The sequence below is a fragment of the Dromaius novaehollandiae genome, chromosome 3, assembly GCF_036370855.1.
Source record: "Dromaius novaehollandiae isolate bDroNov1 chromosome 3, bDroNov1.hap1, whole genome shotgun sequence".
In the NCBI taxonomy this organism is placed as follows: domain Eukaryota; kingdom Metazoa; phylum Chordata; class Aves; order Casuariiformes; family Dromaiidae; genus Dromaius; species Dromaius novaehollandiae.
In genome coordinates this window covers 71,630,720-71,657,550 of record NC_088100.1, presented here as the reverse complement: position 1 = coordinate 71,657,550, position 26,831 = coordinate 71,630,720, and the positions used below count along the sequence as shown (strand labels likewise).

Below are 26,831 nucleotides of genomic sequence, written 5' to 3'. Positions count from 1 at the left end.
GGCTCTGCTCTTCTAGCAGCTAGTAATTCTTTTGAACAAAGCTGTACGAAGAGCTATAGATTTTAATATCCCTCCCTTGCTCTGTTCTTTTAAATCACAGGGAGCACAACAAAACTCATTACAGAAAGCAAAAGGAGGAAGGAAAAGACTTAATAGTCAAGCTGCTGAAAATGTTGAAAAACGGAGAAGTGTTAATCTCAACAAATGTGAAATGCAGGTACTTTTTTTTTTTTCCCCGCTTCTATCTTGCCATCTATCAAAGATATGTCAAAGAAATCTGTGTGGTTTTTTTCTGGGTAGAAAGTTAAGGCAACTTCTCTTTCTGTCATACATTAATATTTGTATCATTGAGATGGTCATCTATATCTGTATATACTTCAAAGAGTATTCTCCTGAGAAGGGAAAAAAAAAACCAACCAAAAAACCAATTAACATTAACTTAAGCCAAAAGATATAGTCCTTTCCTCTCTTTCCCAACCTCTGGCCATGTACATCTATAGTATCTTTCATGTTACCATTAGCAGGCACGCAGCCTTGCAATATGTTAGATCTGCTGGCTGAGATGGATGAAAACTCACTCCAAAAAGAAAATCAGATTTTAAGTGGCATGTACTAGAGAGTGCAACATACCTCTCTGCTTGGATTATAGGCAAGGGAAAAGAGCAGAGAGCAAAATTTTTTGGCAGGAGCCTGGAATCAGATTAGCTTAAACCAACTGTGAAATGGCAGAGTTAGCATAAAAGGACTAATCTTACCCCTGCCAAATAAATTTGCTTTTAATTACTCATGCTTTAGCATGAGCTAGTATCTTTTGAAGTAATGTGTTATTAAAGGCCAAGAGTCACCTCTGAGCAATGGTGAGGGCTGGGAGGCACAGAAGTTTGGCACTACCACCTTGGTTTCTTGGCTCACCAGCAAGGAGCCAGCCCACCTGTCTGTGCCGGGCTCCGTGCTACAGGATGCCATGGTTACTATGGCACTTCTGTGAATGGTGGGAACCCTTGTATTATTGTAGGGAATAGGCTAACATTACCTGCATGTTTCAAATCTCCGCAGAGCTCCAAAGATCCTTCAGATGAAGAGTCGACCCAACTGAATACTGATCTTCCATATTCCTGCTCAGCTAGACAGTCACCTAGACAATTTAGCATCCCCCAGGACAACTCATTAATCATGAATATCCTGGGGGGTACTACCTCTGTCAGAAACATCTGGACTGACCATCAGATCAGGCAGGCATTGTTTCCCAGCAGGCGACCACCTTATGAGAACGAAGATGATGAAGACGATTACCAGATGTTTGTACCATCAGTGTCTACGTCCAACTCCAGTTCAGCTGTTGGCGGAGGAAGGAGGCGTCCTTCTGGTCGACCATGCAGCTGGCATTTGGGGGTAGGGCATCAAAATGAGGCTTCCAGCTCCAACCGTCATAAAGTTGTTAGACGGGCCAGTAGTGCTGGTGAAAGCAACACATGTCCAAACAGTGCAAGGTATAAAATTGGTGACCTTGGCCAGCGCAATTCTCGAAGGGAAGTGAAAAGAACAGAGGTGAGCAGTATGAATGCTTATCCCGAATCTTCAGAAGAGCTGACCGTTGATGATATTGAACATGTTTATGACAATATAAGCTACGAAGACTTAAAGCTGATGGGCCTGACAAGAAGGGAGGAAACTGGCCATGGCCCCCAGAGGTCTGCTAGAGACTCTCTCTATGAGGCCGGAAACAAACACAGCTCAGATTCACCCTCCAAAAAGAGGACAGTGAATCAAAACAGGGCCTCCATTCGTGCTAGTAGAGATGAGACCCTACTCAGTAGAGAAGCACCTGCTTCAAGTTTGGATGAGCTCAGGATTGTTGAAGATAATATCTATGACACCATAGTGCTTCCAGAAACACCGCTATTGAATTTTAAGTGTAAACCTCTAAAATGCTCTAAAAGGAGAGGTTTTCTGGGCCTGGAAACAGACTTTGCATGCTGTGACAATTTACGGCAGTTTGTTTCTGAAGAGAGTCTCCAGTTCAGTGAAGATGAAGGTCCTTATCATCATGTTCCTCTCGACAATGACTATTTGAGCTTAGTGGATAGCTCCTCCAACTCTGACTCACTCTCCCATAAGTCTGCAGCAGATAAACTCTCGGAGGAAGTAGATGAGATTTGGAATGACCTGGAGAACTACATCAAGAAGAATGAAGAAAAGACAAGGGACCGTCTCCTTGCAGCCTTTCCTGTTTGTAAAGATGATATGCAGGAAAGGCTGCATGCTGGCAGTACACCTGAGCTGAGTAAAGATGTAGAATACTCACTGTCTACTCTCTCTCTGCCAGAAACTCCTATTTTCCCTAAAACTTTGAAGCCCAGAGCCGCCACCTTCAGTGAGGCTAATCTCAGGCTTGAAGACTCTGCACCATACAAGGACAGCTCTTTTAGGAGTCTGAACAGATCTTCCTTCTCCAGTGAGACGCCTTTTGTAGACAGCCCATACAAGTCTGCCAATAGCATTCTCTCCAATGCGCATACAGAGGTCATGGAAAATGACTTGGATATTGTGGATAAAACAAAGAACAGAGTTTTCATGATGGCAAGGCAATACAGTCAGAAGATTAAGAAGGCTAACCAGCTTTTGAAAGTTAAAAGTCCAGAGCAGGAACAGCCAGCTAGCCGACAACAGAAACTGAAACACAAAGATCTCGCTGCCATACTGGAAGAAAAGAAACAAGGTGGTCCGGCTATTGGTATGTTAAAGACATGCGTTGTTTTTATACAGATTTATTTCTTTAATAATTTCCAGTGAAATTTCTTTATTGAATTAAAAGATTATGAATTTTCTGCTCCTTGATCTATTAGTTGAATATCAATATTGCATTTCCCGTGTTATTGCTGAGATGAGTTTTCTGTGACTGTTTTTAACATGAATAGTCATTTACATCTCAATAAAATCTTGCCATTACTTGATAAAATGCAGAAGAAAGAGTGGGATAGTGTCAGGAAGGATCGACTCAGTTTAGGCTAGAAACAGAAATCATTCCTGAAGCATCATTGGACTCTTTACAGAAAAGCCTTTATTTCCTCAGATAGTTTGATCTTCAGAATTTGACTGAAAAAGGTGCATTTTCAGGTGGGTTTAGCTCCTAACCAGTAGTATAGATTTGCTCACATACCGTCCACATCACACTTGTAAGCACAAGGCACAGGATCAGATAAGAAAGAGCTGGTCTTTTTACTCTTTTTGGTGAATGTGCAAAGTGATGGAAATTTGAGGCTTTGGAGCTATTTCTGTCCATAGTCAGCTGAAACAAATAAGAGACGCAGAGCCAACAGACTACACACACTAGCGTGTCATTCTTGTCGTCTTCTGATATTTATGTTTTCAAAAGTCCCTAAATATCTTATTAACTAGGCCATTTTCAGAGTGTTCTCTTCCCTTTTGATATGAAACAAACAGTACATTATCAGAACAGTCTTATATTGCATCCTGCTGCGCAGCCTGCAGTACTTTGCTGCAGTCACATATGTTGTAGTAAATATATTAAAACACCAATCATCATGTCATAGTAGCAGAATTTCTCATGAATTAAGCAGTGAGAAATTCCAAAATTTAGCATCTGAATAAGTTTCCCAGAATGCAGATATTCAGCCAAATTTCAGAGGTTGATAAAAGGCTTTTGACTGTTTCCTAGCTAACCAGTTTTCACAGAAAACTGTTTTTGGCTTCTTTATCTCTGGAGAAGCCCAGGGGTGCACTTCCTTGAATTGGTGTGACTTGAAGGCAGCTGTGAACCTGCTCCCTCTGGCATCTTTCTGAGTCATAGTCCTGTCTCCTATTTCCAGCATTTCCGCAGGATGTCTACTTCCTTCTCTCTCTTTCTCAGTTCTATTACTGGTCCTAATAGTGGTCCTGTTCCTTTTCCTCTCTTTTATTATTGCTACTTTTTTATTGCCTTCTCTCTTTTTTTGAGAGTAAGTTTTCCCTGCCTAGGAAAGCCAAGTATGGAGATTAAAAAAAAAAAAAAGAAAAAAAAAAGAAAGAAAAGAACAAAAAGAAACATGTGCAAAGTGTGTCTGTGTTTGACCAGCAGGAGAAGGTTTGGGGGACTGAAGGTATCTGCTATATCCCAACCAGCTGCTTAGGATGCTGGGATGAAAACTAGACCCATCCAAAACCAAGGTCTTTACAGGCCCACTTGAGTATCTTGATTGTTGAAGCTGAGGCTCGCAAACTCCTGGGCGTGAGGAGGGAAAGGAAGGGGGAGAGAGATCAAGTAGGTCATTAACACTTCCTGTCTTTTTCCAGCATAGAGAGAGCACTGAAAGAGAGATAAAAGTCATATTCCTTCATGCTTTTTCCATATGCTTTTCCATGTTTAGCCAAAAGGATTTTATCTCAATATGACCAGGAGGAAAGGCAATCTTCAAGGTAGCAAATAGACTGCAATCACAAGTGTGTTAGTGATGGTTTGATTAAACAAAAACAGAGGGTACAATAAGCAGACCTACAGGCATAGGGTTGGAAGGGCCTCAGGAGATCATTTAGTCTCTTTCTTTCTCCAAGGCAGAATAATTGTGCCTGTGTCATATAGGTAGGATTCAGGTTTAGATGGGTGAAATACTTGTCTTTTAAGATGAAAAGCTAATGTTGTAGTGATTTTGAAATACTGGAACAAAAAAAGACCCAAACAGTTTCGCATTTTATAGTAGCTTTTTTGTTTGTATTTTATCTTCTTTCACAGTTAACGATGATACTGCTGTTGTCATGTTACTTTCTGAGCTTGTGATTCATGATTGTTCACCGTTGCAAGATGTTTTATGGTTCTTCTTTTCATGTCGTATTATCATGAAAACAGTGCAAACATGCCACTGAGCCACGGCTCTTCTAGCCTCCATTATTTCATGCTACTTTGTGGACTGTAAGGCTGAAGATGTGAACACAACTGTAAACTTTTCTCTTGGCCAATACAAAGCATGTTTGTTTGTTTTAATTTTCATGAAGTTTGTTTGTATGGATTTTTTTGCCTCTGGTAAGCTAAATCTCTCTTTTCTAGGTGCCAGAATTGCTGAATATTCGCAGCTGTATGACCAGATTGTCTTTAGGGAAAGTCCACCTAAGATCCAAAAGGAAACCTGGTCTACTCCTCAGGAGCTGCCCACTTCAAGGTATTCCACACCTGTGGCTGCACCTACTTCCCGTTCTCAGTTAGCCAGTGAATGCTCAAGAGCAGAAAATTGGCTTTTGCATTCTACGTACAGTAACGGAGAGCTGGCTGACTTTTCTCCGTGGCCTGAATCCCAAGACCCGAAGGCCAAGAGCTCATATACAGAAACTGGTACAAAAAGCAATTCAAGGCAGTTGCCATCAGCTTGCTCAGTGCCATCCCTTCAGATTTCTAACCGTTCGCATGTCCCAGTGCAGAGGTGGAGTGCCATTATAAGCCAACCTAACAAAGAAAATTTGCATCAAGATCACATCTATAACTCCCTTGGGAGAAGAGCAAGCAATATAAAACCACAGGCGTACAGCAGGTCGCAGTCATCGTCCTCAATTGTGGTCAATAGATCTGGAGAATCAATCATTTATCCTAATGAAATGGACAAGAAAAAGCTTCATTCGAATAGGAACTTCCGATTTGATAGCCATGAAGCACTAGATACTGCTTCGGGATGTACAGGGCCTGACACGAGAAAGCAGATCCCTGAGAACTATTCAGATATGATTCTGCAGGATTCTCAAAAAGTTCTGAGAGTAAACAGGACCTCCCCTCTGACTGCACAGGTGGCCACTCAGAACTATTTTTCTAATTTCAAAGATACTGAGGAAGAAGGGGATGATGATGACTATGTTGAAATCAAGTCTGAAGATGAGGGATCTGACTTGGAGACTTCCCAGAACCAAACAAGGAAATCAGATCCTAAATTAAGTAACAGAGACACTGCTCCTTCTGAAACTCTCTGTAGCAAAACTGTGTCTTGTACTCCAGCGAAGTCGGCGAACAGCAAACATGCACTTACGCCCTATCTGGCTGCATATAGTGATTCAGATAAACTGAATGACTACCTGTGGAGAGTACCATCTCCTAATCAGCAGAATATTGTCCAGTCTTTAAGGGAAAAGTTTCAGTGTTTGAGTTCAAGTAGCTTTGCATGATGCTTTCAGTAATTTCTAGTTGTGCTGCCTTAACATGACAAAGTATATACTAGTACAATCAGTGCTGGCATCATGTATTTCAAAAATATTACACAATCAGGCATTGTATCACAGTAATATTGTAAATAGATATGAAATGTATCTTTTTTATGGTTTAGAATCCTGAATGTTGAAAAGGTGGTGTGTGCACTGTCCAGTGTCTCTATAACGCCGGTGGACTTCTTATCTCATATTTAACCTTTACACTTTTTCCCTCTCTTCTCCACAGCTCAGTTTCTTGTTAGGTGTGATACTGCATTTGATGCTTAAATTGTGCTACCATGTGGAAACCTTAGTATTTGGACTTAAAAGAGTTGGTGACCAGCTGTGTGCCCAAAATACCCATGTGATTACTCTGGTTACATAGGAGAGCATTTAATTGAGCGGCTACTCCTAAGACTGTGGGTTTCTGAGCACAATTCTAGTAATCACACCAACATGCTAAGTGTGCAATCACACATACTTTTTGCACATTACTTTTTGGTAAACAGATTCCAAGTCTATGGGACCAATGCATATGATACCAAATATGCTGCATTACTTTAGGCTTCTTATGTTTTAAACAAAATCTAGGCCTAGTGCTTGTGAATGGTGCCAGGCCGATAGCTCCGGCTCTGAAGCCTCTTTTAGTTTATATAACTGCATAACAGACAGAGGACAGGCCGTGGCAGCTTTTTCTATGTGAATTTGTCAATGTGATACAATCCTTGTCTGGAGGATGTTTCAGGGGAGTAGCAGGGGAACCCTGCTGCTTGTGACGATGGCAAAAGACCGAGTGCTAGTTTGGCACCTCCTGTGACTGTGGTGTTTGTGACGCGCAGAAAAACTTGTGTATCTTTAACTCAGAGCCCAGCAATGGAAAACGTGCTGTGTGGATTTGCCAAGTAATTGTAATTTGTATGCAGTGGCCTGTTGGGTATTTGTTCAAGTCCCAGAGTCAGTAGTGCTATGAGGGAGAGAGTGGGACTTGGCCAGATACTTGGGTGAAACATTAATCATGCTGCATGTTTGGCCAGTAGGGTGTTTCAGTGATGATACATGTGGAGTTACAAGCTGCCTTCCTGAGAGAATGCGTCTCCCATAATAGGAAGTGATCCTTCCTGGCATAGAAAAGTAAAATTTGCATTTTCTAAACCAGCCTGGGCTGAATCTTATCCTATCTATGTACAGTAAAAGTAGCTGAAGATCAGAATACATTCCATTATTTTGCAAATGGTATGTACGGTAAATGCTCCCATTTACAACAAGAATAGACTTTACAGTATGAAACATTTACTTTTATTGTCTTTGTTGCACAGCTTTGGATTTTGTTACTTGAAAACATTGTACCTAAAGGAAAGCCTAAATATGTCTACTGCTTAGCCACTGATGATCTTGTGTGACTGGCTTTTTTGGTGCTTAAATCCTTCCAATTAGGCATATAAAGCCAGTACTGAGTTAAACATATCACTAAATACAGGAGTTTAAGTGAAGTACTATTTTTAGTAATAATGTATTATTTCCCTAAGATTACAGAGCATTGTACTTCCAGAACTGCCAACTATTTACAACATCAGTTATCATGAGGAAAACCCGAAGTTATCAATGTACAGTCAATTACTTGTTTAGATGAAGATTTAAGGACATGAATTGGTTAGAATGTGATAAATTATCTACTTCACCTATCTTGCATTGGCTAGGAATTTTTATTTTGAGGGTTGGTTTGTCATTGTACTTACTAGCTCGTACAGTCTAACCATGATACTTGTTACAGTCAGCACATCCACTGTAATAGGACCCGCATCTAGTCAAATACAACTGAGAAATAATGCTGTACGTATTTACGACACCGAGAGTTAGCAGAGCCTGTATTTATTTAATAGAGCTTGTAAAGTATTGTAAATAGGGATAGATCTGTGCCTGACCCGCGCACACCTAGGCCTGGTGGGAGAATCTCATTGAACTCGCATCTCAGCGCTGTCAGCGTTGAGAGAAAGGGGGGGGGGGGGGGGGGAGAGGGAGTCCTAGTAGCGTGTAACTTCTCCCAGGGGGACCATTTCATACTATTTTTAATAAATTTTGAGAACGCAGAGGTTTGGGGGTTTTTTATTATTATTATTATTTATTTTGGGGCTGGTGTTACAGGCGGGCGGAGCGCCGGGTTTCATTTTGGCAGACCGCCCACCGGCTGCGCTCAGGGGCCGGGGCCGGGGCCGGGACAGGGACATGGGGGAGGGCGGTGCTCTGCGAGCGCCGCCCTCCCCCGTGTCCCGGGCCTTGCCCTGGCCCCGGCGCTGGGCCTGGCCCGACGGCGCGGCGGACGATGAGGGCTGCGGCGGCGGTGCGGCGCTGGCTGGCGGCGTCGGTGCTGGCGGGGGCCCGGTGGGGCCGCGGGCTGTGTGGGGAGCGGTGGGGCGCCGGCGCGGCGGCCGCCCGGTAAGCGGGGCCCAGCGCATGTGGGGCTGATGCAACCGCGGAGTGTGGGTGGGGGGGAGGAGATGGAGGTGTTGGGGGCGGGGGGGGCGTGCAGGCGGCGGGACGTGCCGCTTTCCTTTTTCCCCGGGTATTTTCACTTTTTTTCCTCCCCCTTCCTCCCCCTTCCTCCCCCGGGGCCGCGTGGGTGTTTCCCGCCAGTGCGCGGCGCTGCTTTTAAGGGTGCCTCCTGGAGGAAAAAAAAAAAAAAATCTATCTATATATACATTGCTGTGGCTGGCAGGGGTTTTTTTTGGGGGGGGGGGGGAGGGGGGGTGATGTTTTGGCCGTGTCTTTGTTCGACGACCGCGTTTCCAGGGAAAGCGGAACAAAGGCGTTATGCGGCGTTGCAGGTGAGGCTGGGCATGGAAATGGGGCTGGAAAACGTTTCTCTTTCCGCCCTCCCCCCCTGGTCCTTTAAACCTAATTTGGGACAGTTTATCCGCCACGGTGTTGACCTGAATTAACCTTTGGCTTCTGCCAAGGGATGAGGTAGTAAAAATCCTCTCTAGTGTTCATTTTCCTAGCTATTCTGCCCTGCTGGGGGTAGGGGGGGACAACAGATAGACACTTTTTCAAGGGGACTTCCACATTGGAGATAGTGTTTCTTGGTTCCCCGTTTTTTTAGCTTTCACCTATATATACAAGAGATGACAGAGGAGAACCGACAACTACTTTTCCAGAAAACTTCTCCAGAAAAAAATCCTAGCGCCTGGCGGCGGCGGCGGCTGCTGCTGCTGCTCCTGGTTTTGCCAAGAAGCAGCGCAGGGACAGAGCTGCCTCTGTCTCCCTGCTGCCTGCAACTCTGAGCAGCAGCCCTGAAAGTGGCAGTTTTACCACCGTTAGTTCCAGGGATGCCTGGATAAACTGCAGTGGTCCTGGGTATAATGGAGTTTCAGTGGAAAAAAATTCTGCTTCTGTCACTGCAAGGACAGCAGTGTTTTAGAAACAAAGTAACTGGCCAAACAGAGGGCTCTGGGTCCCCAGGCGGTGATTTTGTGCTGGTTCCCTGCCTGAACTTTGCACTGTGGGGCTGCACAAGCCTTCTCATGATACAGTGCAGGCTAACTGTGAAGTTTTGGGCATGTTGGAGCAATGACAACCATAGTTATAAAACAAAGATTTTTTTTGGTCTGCTACTGGAGTTTTTCTGTGTTCTGACTCCCAGACACCACCCCACAAAGTTTGTATGTAGTTACACTCCTAAGCATGTATGCAGTACTGCTAACTAGCATAGGTCTCTGCTGACTGATGTTTTGACTCCTTTTTTGTAAAAGACTTGCCGGTGTTATTACTGTGTTGCAGCAAAATCACCGAGAATGCCAAAAAAGCCTTGGCCTCACTGAAAAGAGAAAACCCTCGGCTTGAGCCAACACTAGCCATTATTCAGGTAAAGTATATCTGTGTTTTAGCTAGCCAAAAGATAATCATGTTGCAATACTGCTTCTTGTTTGAAACTTTAACACATGATGCAGAAGGTAACTTTTATTCAAGTAAAACAGTAGGAGGAGGTAATCCCGTCAGTGTAGACTGAGGAAGGAATCTCATGATCCTTTTGCCTCAAAAGCCCTTCTCCAGGCCTGAGGCAGCTGCAGCAAACTTCAGATTGTGGAAAAGGGAGTGTTAGAAAGAAGATAATGATTTTATCCCTTCCTCCGCTTGCAAACACACCCTTCTGCTTTGTAAGTACTAACTGCCTTTTCTCTCAGATTGGTTAATTGATATAGTCAGGTTAAATTCTAAGCGTTTGTCTTCAGCCTTTATTTAGGCTGAAATTTTTGTTGCAGTCCTGAAAAAGCAGCTTATGCGTCCAAAAACCTGGTCCTCTTTTTGTCCCCTCCATCCCCAAGTTATATTAGTAGGACTAGTGAAAGGTGTAGCATCTTCCTGCAAGCCTTGCTTCCCTTTAGATTGCTGTAGCTTATGACTGTATTACTATTACTATAACGAAGGGAGAACCATACTGAAGATTCCCAGTCAGCTCAAAAGGGGCTGTATACAATAAATGCCCTATGCGAAATGTTTTCAGTATCTTAAAAGTAGCAGCACTTTCTAGGGTGGAACAATCTCTCTGAATAACTGAGAGCTGTTTTGCTGCTAACCTATAAAGAGCTTTTTTTCCTTTTTCATTGGAATTGCTGTCTTTGAAATATGCGAGCAAACTCATTGGTGAGGATTGCTTTCCTTACAAGGTCGAGAGACGTTCCTCTTCAGGTTTCATAAGGCTTCAAGGCCAAGAAACTGGGGATATTTGTCAGTTCATTTGGAGTGAGACCCCAGACCTGTGCACACAGAGATGTTCTTGTTGCATTTCCTAGGACTGTCTTGTTGGTTTTGAATCAGGGCATACTGAATCTTTGGCTCAGTAGATTTGAATTTTAAAACTTAAGTATGAACACTTCTAAAGTAATCGTGGTAAATCTGAGAAACAATATGCTGACTCTTTATTTTAATGGATTTTCCTGAGAGGCAGAGGGGGAAAGCTCTGCCATCTCTTACGCTCCAAAGGTACTTTCAGGTATCATTTTCAAATAGCCCTCTATGGGCTATTTGAATCTAAGAACCGCTGATAAAGCCATAATCCTGTCCTTTCCCTGACTCACTTTTTCTCACTCCTATTTTGTCTCCATCCATTTACATAGAGAGCTGGATTAGGGAGGTGACCCGCTTCCAAGTGTTAAGTGAGGAGGGGGAGGTTCTGCTAATGTGTGTAATTTAGGATGTGTCTATGTTAACGTGGCAGTTTGGATCATGGGTGTGCTTTAAGTGAATGTCCCTGTTGTCCCCATTTGACCTCCCTGGTTTGCACTGTGATCTCGTAATCCCTGAGCACATGCTGCAGAAGATGTCAGCCAGATTCCTGCTGGACAGAGTTAACCCAGAAGACATTCACCAGCTGTCTAGCTCTAGGCTGGTTCCGAGGACTGAAGCAAAACCTGCTTAAGATGTACGTTTCTTGGTACAAAAAAAGCTTGTTTTAGTCTTTAAATGCTGTGGTGGTGCGCTGTACTGCTGAGCAAGGTGGGCAGAGCAGCTCTCCATGGGGCGCGGTGTACCCGGAGGAGCAGAGGGAGGGCAGTGGCACAGTCCCTGTTGGCAGCAGTGGGTGTAATGCAGTGCCCTCCCGATGGCACTACGGGGAATGTGGAGTTTCAGCCTGCACCTGCTCTGAAAATAGTTTTAGCTGCATTCTTTCCCCCTCAAATCGTCTGAACCTGAATTGTTTTTGTGATTGATACCTGTATTGCTTATTACGTGTTGAACCTGAGCTGGAGCTGCACCGCAGCAGCTTTGCTGATGTTCCCAGTGCAGCAACCTGTCCGTCCCCTCACCCCCAACGCCAGGTTTAGGGAGTGGGAGAAGTGCCGGGGATGCAGCTGGTGCCGGGCTTAGGAAGGGGCGCAGGGGGATGGAGGCTAAGGCCTTCCTACTGAAGCTGTGGGATCAGTAGCTGCCCCTCTCAGGGCACCCCGTCCAGTTTAAATACTGTTTTTCCAGCGCGAATAGTCTCGAACCATCTGGGATTAACAGGTTGGTAAATTGTTATGGGCTTCAACCAAAATCATTTTAAGTGACTGAAAGTCACTGGCATTGAATCTTCGGGGGAAAGGAAAAATACGTAGAATGAAACTGCAATAAACTCTTTTAAAATGGTTTATTTCAGCCCCCGTGTCTGGAGTGGAAAACATTCTAAATATATTACTATAGTAATAAGTGAAGTATGTTACTCATTTTGTTATGAAGCAACGACATTTTTGAAAGTAAAGTGAAAACCTTTCTGATCTGTTGCTGGGAGGCTTTTAGTTCTAGATATCCAATTCTCTGTTTTATTGTTACAATATATGAAAATATTTCAATAGCCTTCTGAAATTCAAGAGTAGGTAGTAAGCAAAAATCAAATATAATAGTTAATGCAATGCAAATAGTTGCAGGGACCTTAGGGGAGGAGGATTCCTGGATGAGGTGGAGCTAGTCTTCGGTAAATCTGCCCAGGAGAAGCTTTTACTGTAGGGCAGGTGTCTAGTGGCTATTGGTAGGACTTAATAACTTGTCTTCCTTCTAAAACACAGAACTCAGTTTCCCATATGTGATGTATGATTTGCATCATTTTTGGTGGTATGGCAAACCAGTGTTGTTAGATAATATGGGAACAATGCAGAACATGCTTCTGTTGCCGTTGTCCGTTTCTTGTTTGTTGTAAGGAGGTATGGAGGACTGTATCTTCAGATACAGACTGGCATCTTTCTTAAATGGTAAACTTACATGAAGGAAATGTCCACTCTTATTTTTAAAAGACAGGCTACTGTCAACACAGACTTGAACCAGTCAGGCCAAAATAAATTTACTGGACAATTTTCTGTTTGTATTAAAAAAAAAAAAAAAAAAAAAAAAGAAAACGACTGGACTTTTTTTAAAATTCTAGTACATGCAAACATCCTCACTATGTGTTTCTTAGATAGACCTGTGTCTTAGTGCACTTAATACATTTAAATATAAATTTATTATTTTAAAACTTAGTTTCTGTTTTGTTCCCCAAAGGCACATAACGATAATTTGATTCAAGAAGTAAACAAGAAGTTTGCTGAAGAGGTAAGCTTTTACAGGTACAGTTGTTGTTAAGCTATTTGCTATCTGCCGCTGATAAGCTATGAGCTATTTGCCTCTGATAATTTTAAGTGTTGTTTTCCTTTGGCAGGTTGGTCTACGCATTATTCACATCTGTCTCCCTGAAGGTAGCAGCAAAGATGAGGTAACTGTAGTACTGAAGTACTCGTCCTTTCTGCTTTCATTCTGAACTTGTATTTATTGCTGACAGTCATTACTGTTTTGCACTCATCTCTATTAACTCAGATTGGGCTTGGGACTGGCTTAGTCAAGTAGCAGGTATTATCCGCCTTTGACAAGTAAGGAATAAAGGAAATTAATGACTTGTCTGCCGTCCGCTGAAAGCCTGAAACAGAACCGAGAGAGTCATGTTTTGCCTTCATGGGCAGTGCTTTAGCTGCAGCGCCCTTCGTGCTGGGGCGGATCGGGTGCATTTCACACTGGTGGGAGCTCTGAGCTATGCCTCCCATGCAACACCCCATCTCCTGCAGTTGCTCTTGTGATAGTGTATCTATTTGTGGAAGTCTTGATTCTTTGCCAGGTTTTATTCAGAGAAATTAAGCTGAATTGTTTTTCTTGGAATTGTTCTGCATATTTATTGATCATGTAGCATTTAAAATACATGTTAAAAAATACATTCCAAATTGCCAGAGGGCTAAATTCTAACCTTGTTAAATACATTAAGTTGGAGTCATAGTTGTGAATTTCTTAAATGCAGTAATAATGGAAAACTGAATTAAAGTATTTTCCCAGGAAACAGGAATAAATTTCCTTAGATTCAGGCTTTATATGAACTATGTTTCTTTTAATAGATGTGTAGGCCCCCAACCTTTTGCAGCATCAGAACTTTTAAATGAAATGTAGACTTTTTACATCCCTATTCTGACATATACATTGATCCTTGCTTCCGATTAGAATATTTAGCAGCCCTGTTGCTGTCAAGTGTTCTCTAACAGCCAGGAGCTCAGGGAGAGTTTTTATACATTAACAGGAATAATAATAATTAAAAATTAGGAACTCAGTAAACCTCTAGCAGAAGTTCTGTTGTTGTGGGACTTCTGTGTTCCCTTAAATAGTTTTCTCTGATTAAAACATAAAACTAAAAGGTAGATGATTTGGGCTGCCTTCTTGTGGTCCCATAGATGCACTGTATTAAAGGAGAGATATTTAATATGTAAAATAATGAATGGAAGTAAGTATGAATGATATTGCCATGAGTTGCATATTAGAAAGTTTTGGGATTGTTTGGAGGATAGTTATTTCAAATTAAATATAAAAGTTCATAAAAGGAAAAAATGTAACGGGCAAGATTAAGAAAAGGGGATTGTCTTGACAGGATTATCAGCCATCAGTGACACAGAACATTTAATCCTTTTTGTCAGAAGATTTGAAGCTTCTCAGTACTTCCTCCCTCTGCTGAGAGGAGGATATGTTAACTGGTGTCTCAAAGCCAGGATGATTAAATGACCTATCCTATTCCATGTAACAGTTTGGTCCCAGCTTGGGATAGAATGAAACTGATCATCTGAAGAGGAGCAATGATTTGCATTGCTGTCACTGAAGTGTTATTCATTTGCTCTATAATCAACTCACATGACATTATCAATCCAAAGAGGATAGGTTGGAACAGTTGAAATTTCCATTTCAGCATCACTGTAGGTACATACTCTTTGCATTCATAACATGCAGATTACTGTGTCTTAGTTCTTTAATATTTATATACATATTTAGGTACATATAAGATATATATATGTATATGTGTGTGTGGGGGTGTATATATATGTGTATATGTTTCAGAAGTCAGCAAACTAAAGGGATATTTATATACCAGTGATACACTGGTACAGTCTTCATTAACAGGAAGGTAGTATGTTCTCTTGGTCCAGCATTACAGTCTAATTCCTACCAAATTCCCATAACGTAATGTTGATTGAATATGAAGTGTTTGGGCAATATAGTTCCCAATTATACAGAACAGTTTACATGCAAAGCATTTTGGGGAAGGCATGGCATTAGCTAAGGGAAAAACCTCTTATATTTGTTTTCTGTTGGATATTAGCCCAATTAAATTATACAGCTTTGTGTCAATTGTTCTTTGTAGTTCACAGCACAATGATTTTAGTTACATAATGGAGAAATATGTGCGTGACATGACATTTCTCTCATGAGAAAACTTCAATGTCTTTTATTTCATTATATTTTCCATGACCACTGCAATATGGGCATATATCACTATGGATCAGTGTTGTAATTTAGATAGGTAATGCAGTCTGGGATGTCAAGTGTGACCAATCATAAAATGTTTTAAGTTTGAACTTGCATCAGATTCAGTACTTGCAGTTCACAAACATTTGTGCAATGCCTTTTTAAAATGATAATTCTTCCTAAGATGGCTGTCGGTTCTTAAGAGCTGAGCACTTTGAGAAAGCTAATCAGTAAAAATATATACTGTTTAAAAAAAATTATTTTACTTCCCCTTTCTACTCATGTAATTGTTCTTGTGACAACTTTCTCCATGTTCTGTGCTGGGATGTGAACTGGTCATATCTTCCAACTGGTTGTTAACCAAGGATTCATATTTCTAAAGGCATCTTCTGAAGCCATTAGCGTTAAGTTGTTGCTAAGCTTTGACACAGTGAAAGGCAAAATGCTCCTAATGTGAATGCGTTCTAACGTCCCCTGCTCTGCGCTTGGGAAAATCTAAGTGTTGGCTTTGCAAAATGTTTATTGTATAATAGAGTCAGGGTAGCTTAATTTGATAGGCCAAGGAAATATAAAACAGGGCAAGCAGATTATTCCTTCTTCTGGTAAAAGCTGTAATAATACGGAAGGGAGGCAAAAGTGGCTATGAGTTAATAAAAAAGAATAGGTTGCATCCCCCCTGAATTAGGTTGTGTGGAGTGAGTTATCATATAAATACACTTTTACCTTCTGGTATTTCTAACTCCACCATGTTTCTGTGTTGCATTTTGTTTTCATTCAATCTTTGTATTTCAGCACCGTGCAAAAATTAGTATAATCTTGTGTGTCTTGTTTTGAACACTTCCATTAAAATATGTCCTAGACTAAAATGATGTGGATTGTTAGGGCTGGTTCAATGCAACAGCCATATTTTATGGTCTCTATGACATGCTGGACTAACTAAATATGCACAGACTGTTTCTCCTTTGCCAGCTTTTGAATGAACTGTGAAGAGCAAGAGTAGGAAATGGTGGGCTGTGGAAGGGGGGACACTAATCTGATGCATCAGCTGTTAGAGTGAAACTGCACTATTTGGTGGGCCTCTTACATATAGGTGAAGGCCCACCTATAAACACAGAGCATTATTTCTGCCCCTTTTTACTGCTTAATCTTGCAGATCTGCCCCAGTGTCTTTTTCTTGAAAACTAAAAATGTGAGGGATGTAGTCATCGGACAAATAATCATCAGTTTCTTCCACAGTAACAAGAAGCTTGGTTTTATATTGTAGTGTTCTTCTTTTGTCTGTTATTCTGTTCTTTAATACCTTTTATTAACTTCCTAGGTTGTCAATGAAATCTTGAGACTTAATGAGGATCCTAATGTGCAGGGCCTTGCTCTTGACCTCCCAGAAAGCGCATATAGCAGCAAGGTGTTAAATGCTGTGAAACCAGAGAAGGATGTGGATGGGTAAGTGAAGCAGTGAGAAATAATGTTAGCAGAAGCAAGGCTGATTGCTCTGTAAAATCAATTTTCCCCACTACTTTTTGCTAATGGATTCCTCAGTCACTGTGTCTAGCTGTGTTACTGAGTGGTGATAAAGGATTTATCAGAAGTCATTTTGATCATATAATGTTTTTAATCTTCATGTACTGTATATCCAGGAAGTAGTCCTTTCAAAGAAATCAAAAATGCATTAAGTTATTTCAGTACTTCAGTAATACAAATGGCAGTCACACAAAAGCATAGTTTCTGCAACTGGGATTGATAGAAAAGTTGCATGAAAGGTTTTAAATTGCTACAGCACTTGCTCCCAGTGGGGGAGAGACGAAGAGAGCTATAATAGTTTGGATCCATTAGCATGACTTTTCAGTCAGTCTTGAGTTGTACTGCTATCTGAAGAGTCCACTGACATAGTTTAGGTGTCTGGGCTACCATTTTGCTGCTCTTATCCTCTTGCAGTCTTCTTGCTCTCAACTGCAGACTGCTTTTTATCATTTCTTTTCCCTTTCTCCTTTTCTATGCTGTCAGAGTGGAATCTGAAAATCTTGCAAATGAGTGGACTTTCCATTATCCAGAGTCCTGGAGATTGACAGAGAATGGAAAATTTAGATAGTACTTGTCTAGGAGAGAGAATGCAGTGCAGAAACATCTGAATTCTCCTCAGCAAGTCAATTTAAGTCTAAAAGGATGTTTTACCTCTGGTTCAATTTTGCTGTTCAGTTTTCCACAGAAAGCTGCTTAGAAGTTTTTTGCATATGTGCTATGGCTAGCCCACCACAAAGAATAAGATGCTGTTTATATATTGTGCACTCATTTTATTTGTTCTCACTCACAAACCCCTTTTCTGGTATTTCGTGAGGTTTGGTGTTTGTCTAAAATACAGGATGATACAAATGAGCCACAGTACATCACTATTGAAGGATTTACTTTTATGAGACATGTTTGCTCTGTTGTAACCTGGATAATAACTAATCACAAGAACAATATTGAGGATTTCTGTTGCACCTATTTTTTTAATTACCACATTTTTCCATTGCAGATTATCCGATGTAAACCTAGGACGCTTGGTACGTGGAGATGGCTATGACTGTTTAGTTTCTCCTACTGCCTGTGCTGTGATGGAGGTTCTTGAAAATTTAGGTGAGACATTCTGTGATAATTCTAGCATTAGTGAAATCTTTTTTTTCTCGGTAATAATTCTGACTGAGACAAGTATAATCTCATTTTGCTTTCTGTCTTCTGTTTTGTTTTGTTTTCCCCCCTTTAATACATTCATCTCCTTCTGGTAAAGAACCTAAGTGACATTTGAATGTAATATTCTCAGAAACAGGTCTTCAGTTTTACAGTATTTGGAGATTAGGCAGGGATTACCTGCCATCAGCAAATTCAGTTTCACTGAAGTCACCTGAACCATCTCCAGAACCAAAAATAATGTAAGTGCAAACATCACTAGAGATTTCATGTGGCAGTTTTGGTTAGTGTGAACGTTTGGACAAATCCAGGTCTGCCTATAAGTAACTAATGGATGAATCTTTTGTTTTGGGCTGTATTGTACAAATGTGAGGGATGTATTGTACAATTGTGAGGGAACATTGAAATGGCAGGTGTAAACAAGTGAGTTTATGGCTCTTGTAAAGACAGTCCTAGTTTAAGGCAGTGTTTCAGTCTGTCTGGCAGTGGGGCAGAATTGTTGAGACAAGGATTTATGTAACTGAACTGTAAACGTGGTAGAATGTACTTAGCTACAAATATGGATGAAAGGATACATGAAAACAAAATAACCAGAAATCCAGAAAAGCAATATCCACTTATTTGAATTAAAGAATGACCAGGATACATCTTAAAACCTCCAGTTGTGTATTAGTTCACAGACTCTGAAAGAGTTGCCTTTAATGCTGTAGTTAACACGGTTGTGCAGAAACACAAGAGTTGTATTGTAGCATTTGGGATTTTTTTAAATTGCTTTTCTTTTTTTTTTTTTTTTTTTTTTTAATCTGTGGCCTAAGCGAAAAGAGTGGAGGAGGGAGGGAAAGTCCAATTAAATGCGCCAATTCTATAATCCAGTGAAGTTTGGTGCTACAATACCTTTACAGCTGAGGGGGGCTTAAATGACTTGCTTGCCTTGTGTTGTACAGACGGAAAGAAAGTGCTGCTAGTGGGAGCCAGCGGGGCCCTGGGAGCCTCCTTGCAATGTATGCTGCAGCAGAGAGGTGTGATGACCATGAGCTGCCAGTGGAAAAGTCCTCAGCTCCAGGACAAGGTGAGCGCTCTTTTCCACCTGCCAAACACTCAGGGGTCACCCAACATCTCCACGTCTAGCTGGTCCATTTGTCAGCGAGCGCCGCGGTGGTCCAGCTCGCTGCCCTTCATGAGAGGGAGTCTTCAGCACAAATTGTCCCATTTTTGTAATGGATGGCGCAACAGCACCCCAGCTAGCCGGTGGCCAGGTTGGGTTAGGACACTTTTTTGTCCTTCCTGCTTGTTCAAAAATTGTTACTCAGGCAAACAGATCTTCTGTATATTCTATCCCAGAATATTGTTTATGTAGCAGCAGCTGTGAACTTCTTTGTTCTGCAGTGGTAGCTGCATGAGAGAAAGAATTCACAAAGTTTAAAATGAACATCTTTAGAAAATTTTCTTCCTCTCAGTGCAAGAGACACCTGCTTTCTTCTTGTCCTCCAACATAGTGATCTAGTGATCTATATAAAGTTATCTATACTGAATTTGTGTTTTAAAGAATTTTGCAGGTACATCTTTGGGACAAAGAGGACTGGGATCTTTTCTTTAGCCTTGAAAAAAAAATGCAAAGGGATTCAATGAAATTCATGGGATTTAATTTGAAGGATTTCATTTAGACTTTCTGGTTTCTTTTTGCAGAGCTTTTAGCAACAGTTTGGAAGTCAGTACAACTTCCTGTCAGGCTTCCCAGTTTGTTCTTTAATCTCTTGTACACGTTTCACAGAATAAAATAAGTGGGAATATATTGTACTTTGTGTGTGTGCACAGGGTCCCAATTCAACCTGCAGCATGTCACAGTACAGACCCTAGTTACTAGCTATAGAGGAAGCGCACATTACTCCAGTGGCTTCATTTCCAAATTGATGTATGGGTGTAAGGTGCAATGAATAAAATGTTATGTATTTCATAGCACATGCCACAAGGTGGCAGCCAAGTCAAAACCATTATGTCAAACATTCACCTTTTGAATTCAAGACAGAATGAGGAAATACATTTGCATTCATTTGAGCAGCTGTGATAGTTAGAAAGTTCTTTGGCAAGCTTATGTTTTCACAGCTGCTGATGTTTTGTTAGGCTTGTCTCATTTCTGCGTTTTAAGTGACTGACAACTCTTAGGAAACATATGCTTCTCTCAGAGATGGAAGCGCTATAAACATACTAACTGTGTCACATTCTTTAATTATTTCTCATTGCTTGTGTTTGTGCTTAAGGACTGCTTTCTCTGCAAGTGGGTCAGTGAGAGGGGTAGCCAGAGGTATTTTCACTGGTTCACAGCACAAGATTTGGTCCAGGCCAGAGCTCGTTGCACTGTGCTGCCTATATACTGTAGAAAGATCCGTTTCTTTCCATCCAGATGCTTTCCCATAATCATGCCTTGCTTTTTGGCATTCTTCATATCTTACCTCTCACAGCAGGCCACTGATGGGAAACAGAGTACGAGGCCTAAGCAGGAAGAAGTTTGAAGCTTTACACATTAGTCTTCCCAAGTTCATTTTAACTTTTGGCAGTAAAGGACTTTCTGCTTTGCCTGGAGGTCTAATCAGCAGAGCTCTGGGGAAACTTAGCTTCCTCTTTCTCAACTGTAAGCCTGGAGTACCATGTCACCAGTAGCCCCCAAAGCACTGATGGACCTGGCTGGGTGCAACTCTGAGGAAGAGCTCAGGGAGAAAATCTAGTGCACGCCCACAAGATTGCCCTGTACCGTATTCCCAGTAGCCCAAGAGTCAGAAACCAAGCACAGATTTCCTATCAGATAGCTATGCACTGTTGTCTAGTGGCAACCTGTATTTGAAGTACAATGTTAAATAATGTGATTATAACCAATGATACGAATCTATTTTCTCTTGCTGGTTTAAAACCCTAGTTTGTTTTGTTGAAATTAAGTAAAAACAGGTCAAAGGCCCACAAGGTTTCTCTTAAGGTTTTTTGTTTGAATTTCAAGTAAGCAAATATATTAGTCTGCGTAGAGGTTTTTCCAAAACTTTGGAAAAATTAGTTCGCATTTTGGTTTTAGTGCATAGTATGCTAACTTTAGACGTGACTGCACTCTTAATTTTCTGCTTCCTCTGGATGTGATACATCTGCAATAACATTGTGTCCTACTGTTTGGAGGTGTAACCTAGTGTAGCATAACTTTGCTTAACTGTATGAAGATTTCATTGAGATGCATTCATTTGGCAGTATATGCAATGAAACAAAAATGAAACTTAAGACTGGTGTACCTTTTTTACTTTAATCCATTTGCCAGGCCCATTTGCACTGGAAGTTCAAATCCCAAACTTAATGATATAATGCATTTTTTAAGCAGGTGTTGTATTACCTTAGACTAGCTCTGTTGATTTGTTCTCCTTTTTAAAGGGTAGCATAACAGCAACTGTTTTCTATAAAAATTCTGCTGATTTAATGAGATATGTAACACTAATCTTGTAGATTCTTTGGATCAGGTTTTGTATTGCTGTGGACTTTTTACTGCTTCTTTGACTCATGCACTTTTGCAAGAGTATTTTGGAAATGATCAAGATGCCAGTATGTTTTAGTTTACCTTAGAAAATGATTAGCACTGTAGAGGTAGCTCTGCCAACAAGCAGTATAATATCATTTACTATCTGACTTAGCACTTATTAGTTGTGCTCTTTTAAAGTAGGTCTTTTGTGTCCCGTGTCAGCAAAAGGAAATAAAATAAATAATGGGACATTTTAATTTCCTCACTTTGACTTGCACGAATAATCGACACGCTTTACATGTTCTTTTCCCTCTCCACTTTATATTGTGTTATGGTGAACAGATAATGAATGTTTCCTTTTGCTCCATTTTGGGTTTCCTTGACTTTAACTGTTAAAAATAACTGTCATTGTACAGCTGAGCTATGTCCTTTAACACTCTTAAGCTTCCTGGATTTTCAAATAAAATCACTAATGAGAGAAAACAGTATATTTCAGAAGGTTCTGGCACAGCTGTGCGTAGTTGCCATGAAAAGACTCTGCTCTTTTTGCATCAATACCTATTGTATTTAAAAGTGGATTGTGAACTAAGGGATAAAGACTTGAGCATTTAGGTGGAAATAGGTAAGATGTTATCATTCTGTTAAGCTTTGTTTAGATAATTCTTGAAAGCACAATCACTGCAGGGCGTCTTGAGAATGACATCCTGACGGATTTTCAGGAACATCTCACTTGATAGTAGCGTTTTTAAAAGATAAACAAAACTTGATTCAGTGTTACAGTGGGAGAATGGAAATGGGAATGTACTTCATCTTTTATTGTGTTAGAATTAGAGTATTTTTGTAGTTTGAAAGTAGATTATCAAATAGATTCAAACTGGCCAATACAGAGTATTATCTTGCCAAAATATGAATACCTATGAGGAAATCAACTGAGTCATCTTACGTGTAGTCCACATGTAAACCACATTATGCCTAGTTTAGGAAAGCTGCTATCCTACAGTTTTATTAAGAGAACTAAAAATTGGTCTATCCAAACATAATTAGGGATGGAAAATTTGTTTGTAAAAGACTAGCAGAAAAGTACAACAGTGATTCAACTAAAGTAAGTGACTTGGGGAGGTGGGGAGGTTCTTTTTCCGATTTGATAAGAATCTCTTTTGGTCACAGTGTACTGTTTCTTAAAGTCAACACTTGAGTTTCAGTCTGTTAGGCATGTTTTAGTCTTTTGCCGTCCTGTTTTCACTATCTTGATGAGACCAAGAATCTTGGTCCTGGCAGAAGAATACATTTCATGTTGCTGGGCACAAGTAAATATACAAGTATGTGAGAACTGCTGTACAGATCCCGTAAAAGGAAAGGAGAGTGAGCCTATGTGAGAATTTCTAATGATGATGCTGTAAACTAAGTGAATATTTCTCTTTTGACATTTTGTGTGCATCATATCCGTTCCTTTCATTTTGAATCTGATCTCCCACCCTGTGAGCTTGAAGCGCAGTATGCCAAAGCATGCATCACGGAGGTAGGCATGAGCCTGCAGTAGAGATGCCCAGCAGAGCCCCATGGGACTGACGGGGAGAGGGGAAGGAAGGGGTGGCTGGCACCGGCTCCCCAGTTCGTGCCTTGTGCTGCGCCATGAGTTGCCATGACACTGGGGCCGCAGAGGCCCAAACAGAGCTGCAAAACCCCAAGTTGGAGACAGGCAGTTGAAGAGACTGCACATTGCCGTTATGGGCAAGACTAAGAGAACAGAGAATAGAGCATAATGGATCATTTTATGGGATCATTGCAATTCCAAAAAAAAAAAGTAGTTATGCCGTGATAATCCTTATTTAAAGTGTGGAATTTCTTGGATTTCAGCACTGTGCTGGCATTTTTCAGAATGGCAAGTGTGTTATGGTGATATGCGATATTATGTAGGTTTCTCTATTTTTCTTTTTTTGTTTTGGTAAAAAAAAAAAAGATGAATGAATTTGGGTTTTGTTTTCCCCCATTTTTTTTTTCTTAAGTATGTGAAAATAAAAGCAAATGTTCTTGCGGGATTTTTGATTACCACGTAAGCGATACTGTTTGGTGCAGCTTTGGTAGTGGCTAACCTGTGTACCTCAGCGAACTGTGTAGCTGGCTGTATGTTCCTGCACAGCCTGGCTCCCTCTCCTGCATCTGGACTTGCTGTGTAACCACATATCGAAGGAGAGTGGTGATTTTTAGAAGCACCACATTTACTGCATTTGTGTAGTGTGGCTGCATTGCTCATGAGCTCCACAGAGCATAATTAAAATTGCTGTGGTTGAAGTGGAAACTGATGTGTAAATTGTTGTATAAAATGAGTTTTTTCATGAACAGTTGTGAAAAAACTATGCATCAGTTTCCTGATGCTCATCATATCGATTACATTTTAACTAGCCTAACTTCAGACCTGGGAAACTGAGTGCATTTCAAAAGCTAAATTATTTTTTTCTTTGATCATGTGGTGTTAAAAAAGATTTTTGTAGCAGTCACTTTTAACTGTGGGGAAATGAAATATTTATGCAGCCCTTATGGCAAAACAGGTTTTCAATTATCTGGAATATACAGTTACTCTGTATCATTATCATTAAATGCTTGGCTTGAATATCGGTATTGTTGTTTTAACATTTGGTGTTCTGTCTTGGGAATGGGTGGTTCTTCTTAATCTGCTTCTACTTAAATCTTGTTGGAGAGAGTCATATTTTGTTATGAGGTAAGGTTTCAGATTATTTATTGGCACGGCTCTTCCCAACTGAAAAAATATTTATCGGTGAGAATGCAGAATTCTCCTTGAGCATTAGCTTCCTTGGTCTTCCTCAGGCTGCCCATTGCATTGTGGGTTGTTTGGTGTGACGCTGGTTGCTCCTTCCACTAGCTCAAGTGGTGGGATGCAGTGGTTTTATCACCTTAATGCAATTGGTTACCCTGTGCCTGCATGTTAGCGCCTGTCAGTATCTTCTCAGCCTGTTGGCTATGATTGCCTGTAGCATCTGGTTTGTATCAGATGCATCCTCTATCTGGGGAGCATGCAGTACATTTGCTAGGGAGGTTGCATGTGATGATTTCATAGGTCTTTTCCATCTCTAATGGCTTTGATTTATTTCTGATTTAGGAGGTAAGTCATGCACATGCCTCTGAATGCTTGTTTTTTGTTTTTTGTTTTTTTTCATGGGATGATATACCTGACTTTCAGTGTATGAATTACAACTGCTATAATATGAATCATTTTTTGTTATGGAAAAGTCTGGAGTCATGTAACTGAAGATAATCACTGGTTTTCTCTGTGCTTGTTGACATCAATGATTTGAGTGTGTGGCAGTGGCTGCCTGCTGTTGCTGGGGAAAGTGTGACTTCACCAAAGTACTTTTGGTATGCAAGTCACTGCAGCATGTTTTTATCCAAAGTTGCTTGCAAATTCCTCAGTGTAATTTGATGTAACAACGGCAAAACATTGCTTATGTGGCCTTCTAGGAGTGGCATGTAAGTTAGTGCTTGCACCAGACACAGGAGTCTAGATAATTTGGTTAAGACTGAATGACTGTTTGCTCTGTACATTTGCAGGCAATCATGGGAGTGTTACAGGGACTTCTGACTGAAGCCTGAACCAGCTTGTAGCATTAGTCATTTGTCAAGCAAGCAGACCTTCTCCCACACTTTTGGCTTTGTTTCCACATGTTGGTCTCCAAAGGAGGGTTAGACCATCCCTGTGTCCTCTAAGGAGAAGACGGAGCTTTCTTAGCTTTCTGCTATTTCCGCCACAATTATGTTCTTCTCCCCTCCTTGATGCTCAGCTGTGCCAAAAACTGCTATACCGATGGAATTTCTAGCTGTCATTTCTTGGCAGGAATCTTGGGCAGGATTGCGTCAGAGCACTTTTGGCCAAAAAAGAAGCTGGACTGCTTGTTAGTCACAGATCAGTTCATAGAGAGGCTTGCAGAGTTTGTGACACTTCACATTTATTTACATTTTTCAAAATATTTCCAGAATCACTGTACCTCTGGAATAACTTTTATGCTCAGGCTTAAGGTAGTGCTGTGCCTATATTTCCATTTTTAGTGCATCTTTATATGCCTGCCTCTCATGAGAGCTTTCTGTTATCTCCTGTTGATTCCGATAATTGTTACAGAGCCCTGCATCAGAATAGGGAGAAAAGGAGTGCACTTATGTCTTTGATTATGGCAACGTTTTTGCTAATGGTTTTTGCCCCAACATCTGCAAGGTTGAACTAAATCAGAGGCATTGAGTAGCACACAAGAATTGACAAGGGAAATAAAATGCTTTAATTGGTATTCTTCAGAGGCATCAATGTTTGCAGATGAGGTCATCTTGCATTCCAGTAAGCTGGCCTGGTTTTCTGCCTTTGGATAATTTGACTGTACTCTTCATAATTATCTATTTACTGTCTTTCAACTCTTCTCTTTAAGTTTCTCCAGATTGCCCTGTTGGATAGTGCTTTGGACAATGGCAGGGCTTTTTCTCTGAAAATATGTAATCTCCATTAAATTTTATTGTGCTGACTGACCCCACTTGCCCAACTTCACGATTTGTTTCCCTGACTTAATTTCAGTGCAATTGTTCATAAATTGGGCCATCAGTTTAGATTTTTTTCTTTTGTCTGCAAATACTTGCCTCAAAAGACCATTATTGTATAAGTCTAATATAAATTGCATGTTCATGAATGTACTTCTAAACTTAAAATGCGTTTTTTTTTATTATTTCTGCGGGGTTTTTTGGTTGTTGATAGCTTCATCATGCAGATGTGGTGGTAGTTGGCAGTACAAAACCTGAAGATATTCCCGCCAGCTGGATAAAACCTGGAACCGTTATTGTCAATTGTTCTCGTGACTTTCAATCAGGTAAGAAGTGTTAAAATTGAATAGTTCTTGAAATTAATGTGTGATGAGTCTTTGAAGTAAGTGTATGACATGTTGGGGACAACAAACTGTGATTAAAAGCTGTGTATTTGGGAGAGGGCCCTTTAAAGTGGGTGTTTGTGTACAAGGGATATATACATGTGTCTCGAATATATAAATAGGAAAAAGATGTCAGGTGAGGGAAGAAATGCTAGAATAGATTCATCATACCAGGTTTATATGAATTGTGGGTTTTTTTCCCCTGTTAAACATAACTTACCTTACTGTTTTGGGGAGAGGTATGTGTTCATTAATTTCTCAGCTGAAAAATGCTCAGTATTCTATTAGGGACAGAGCTAAGAATGTTTCCCAGA

At 40.8% G+C, this 26,831-nt stretch overlaps 2 protein-coding genes across 10 annotated transcripts in view; both read left to right on the top strand.

The window, feature by feature from the left end:
• Positions 1–8,249, top strand: part of PLEKHG1 (pleckstrin homology and RhoGEF domain containing G1) — a 152,722-nt gene extending 144,473 nt beyond the window's left edge. For all 4 annotated transcript variants that reach the window (XM_064509160.1, XM_064509157.1, XM_064509158.1 and 1 more), the window contains 3 exons: positions 101–217; positions 1,057–2,734; positions 5,042–8,249. In XM_064509160.1, the coding sequence (XP_064365230.1) occupies positions 101–217; positions 1,057–2,734; positions 5,042–6,141 (2,895 nt within the window). In that variant the 3' untranslated portion in view covers positions 6,142–8,249. The remainder of the gene's footprint in view (positions 1–100; positions 218–1,056; positions 2,735–5,041) is intronic.
• A 130-nt stretch (positions 8,250–8,379) lies between these two features.
• The window catches only part of MTHFD1L (methylenetetrahydrofolate dehydrogenase (NADP+ dependent) 1 like), a 161,259-nt gene continuing 142,807 nt past the window's right edge, over positions 8,380–26,831 (top strand). For 4 of the 6 annotated variants that reach the window (XR_010388415.1, XM_026122168.2, XM_026122164.2 and 1 more), the window contains exons 1-8: positions 8,381–8,595; positions 9,937–10,021; positions 13,171–13,221; positions 13,328–13,381; positions 16,760–16,884; positions 17,957–18,057; positions 19,053–19,177; positions 26,349–26,460. Coding sequence is in view for 4 of the 6 variants with exons in the window: in XM_026122168.2 (XP_025977953.2) it covers positions 8,483–8,595; positions 9,937–10,021; positions 13,171–13,221; positions 13,328–13,381; positions 16,760–16,884; positions 17,957–18,057; positions 19,053–19,177; positions 26,349–26,460 (766 nt within the window). In the remaining 2 variants the exon portion in view is untranslated. Of the gene's footprint in view, positions 8,596–8,955; positions 8,985–9,936; positions 10,022–13,170; positions 13,222–13,327; positions 13,382–16,759; positions 16,885–17,956; positions 18,058–19,052; positions 19,178–26,348; positions 26,461–26,831 lie in introns of those variants that run through there. The other 2 variants (XR_003262500.2, XM_026122169.2) reach the window with 2 other exon arrangements.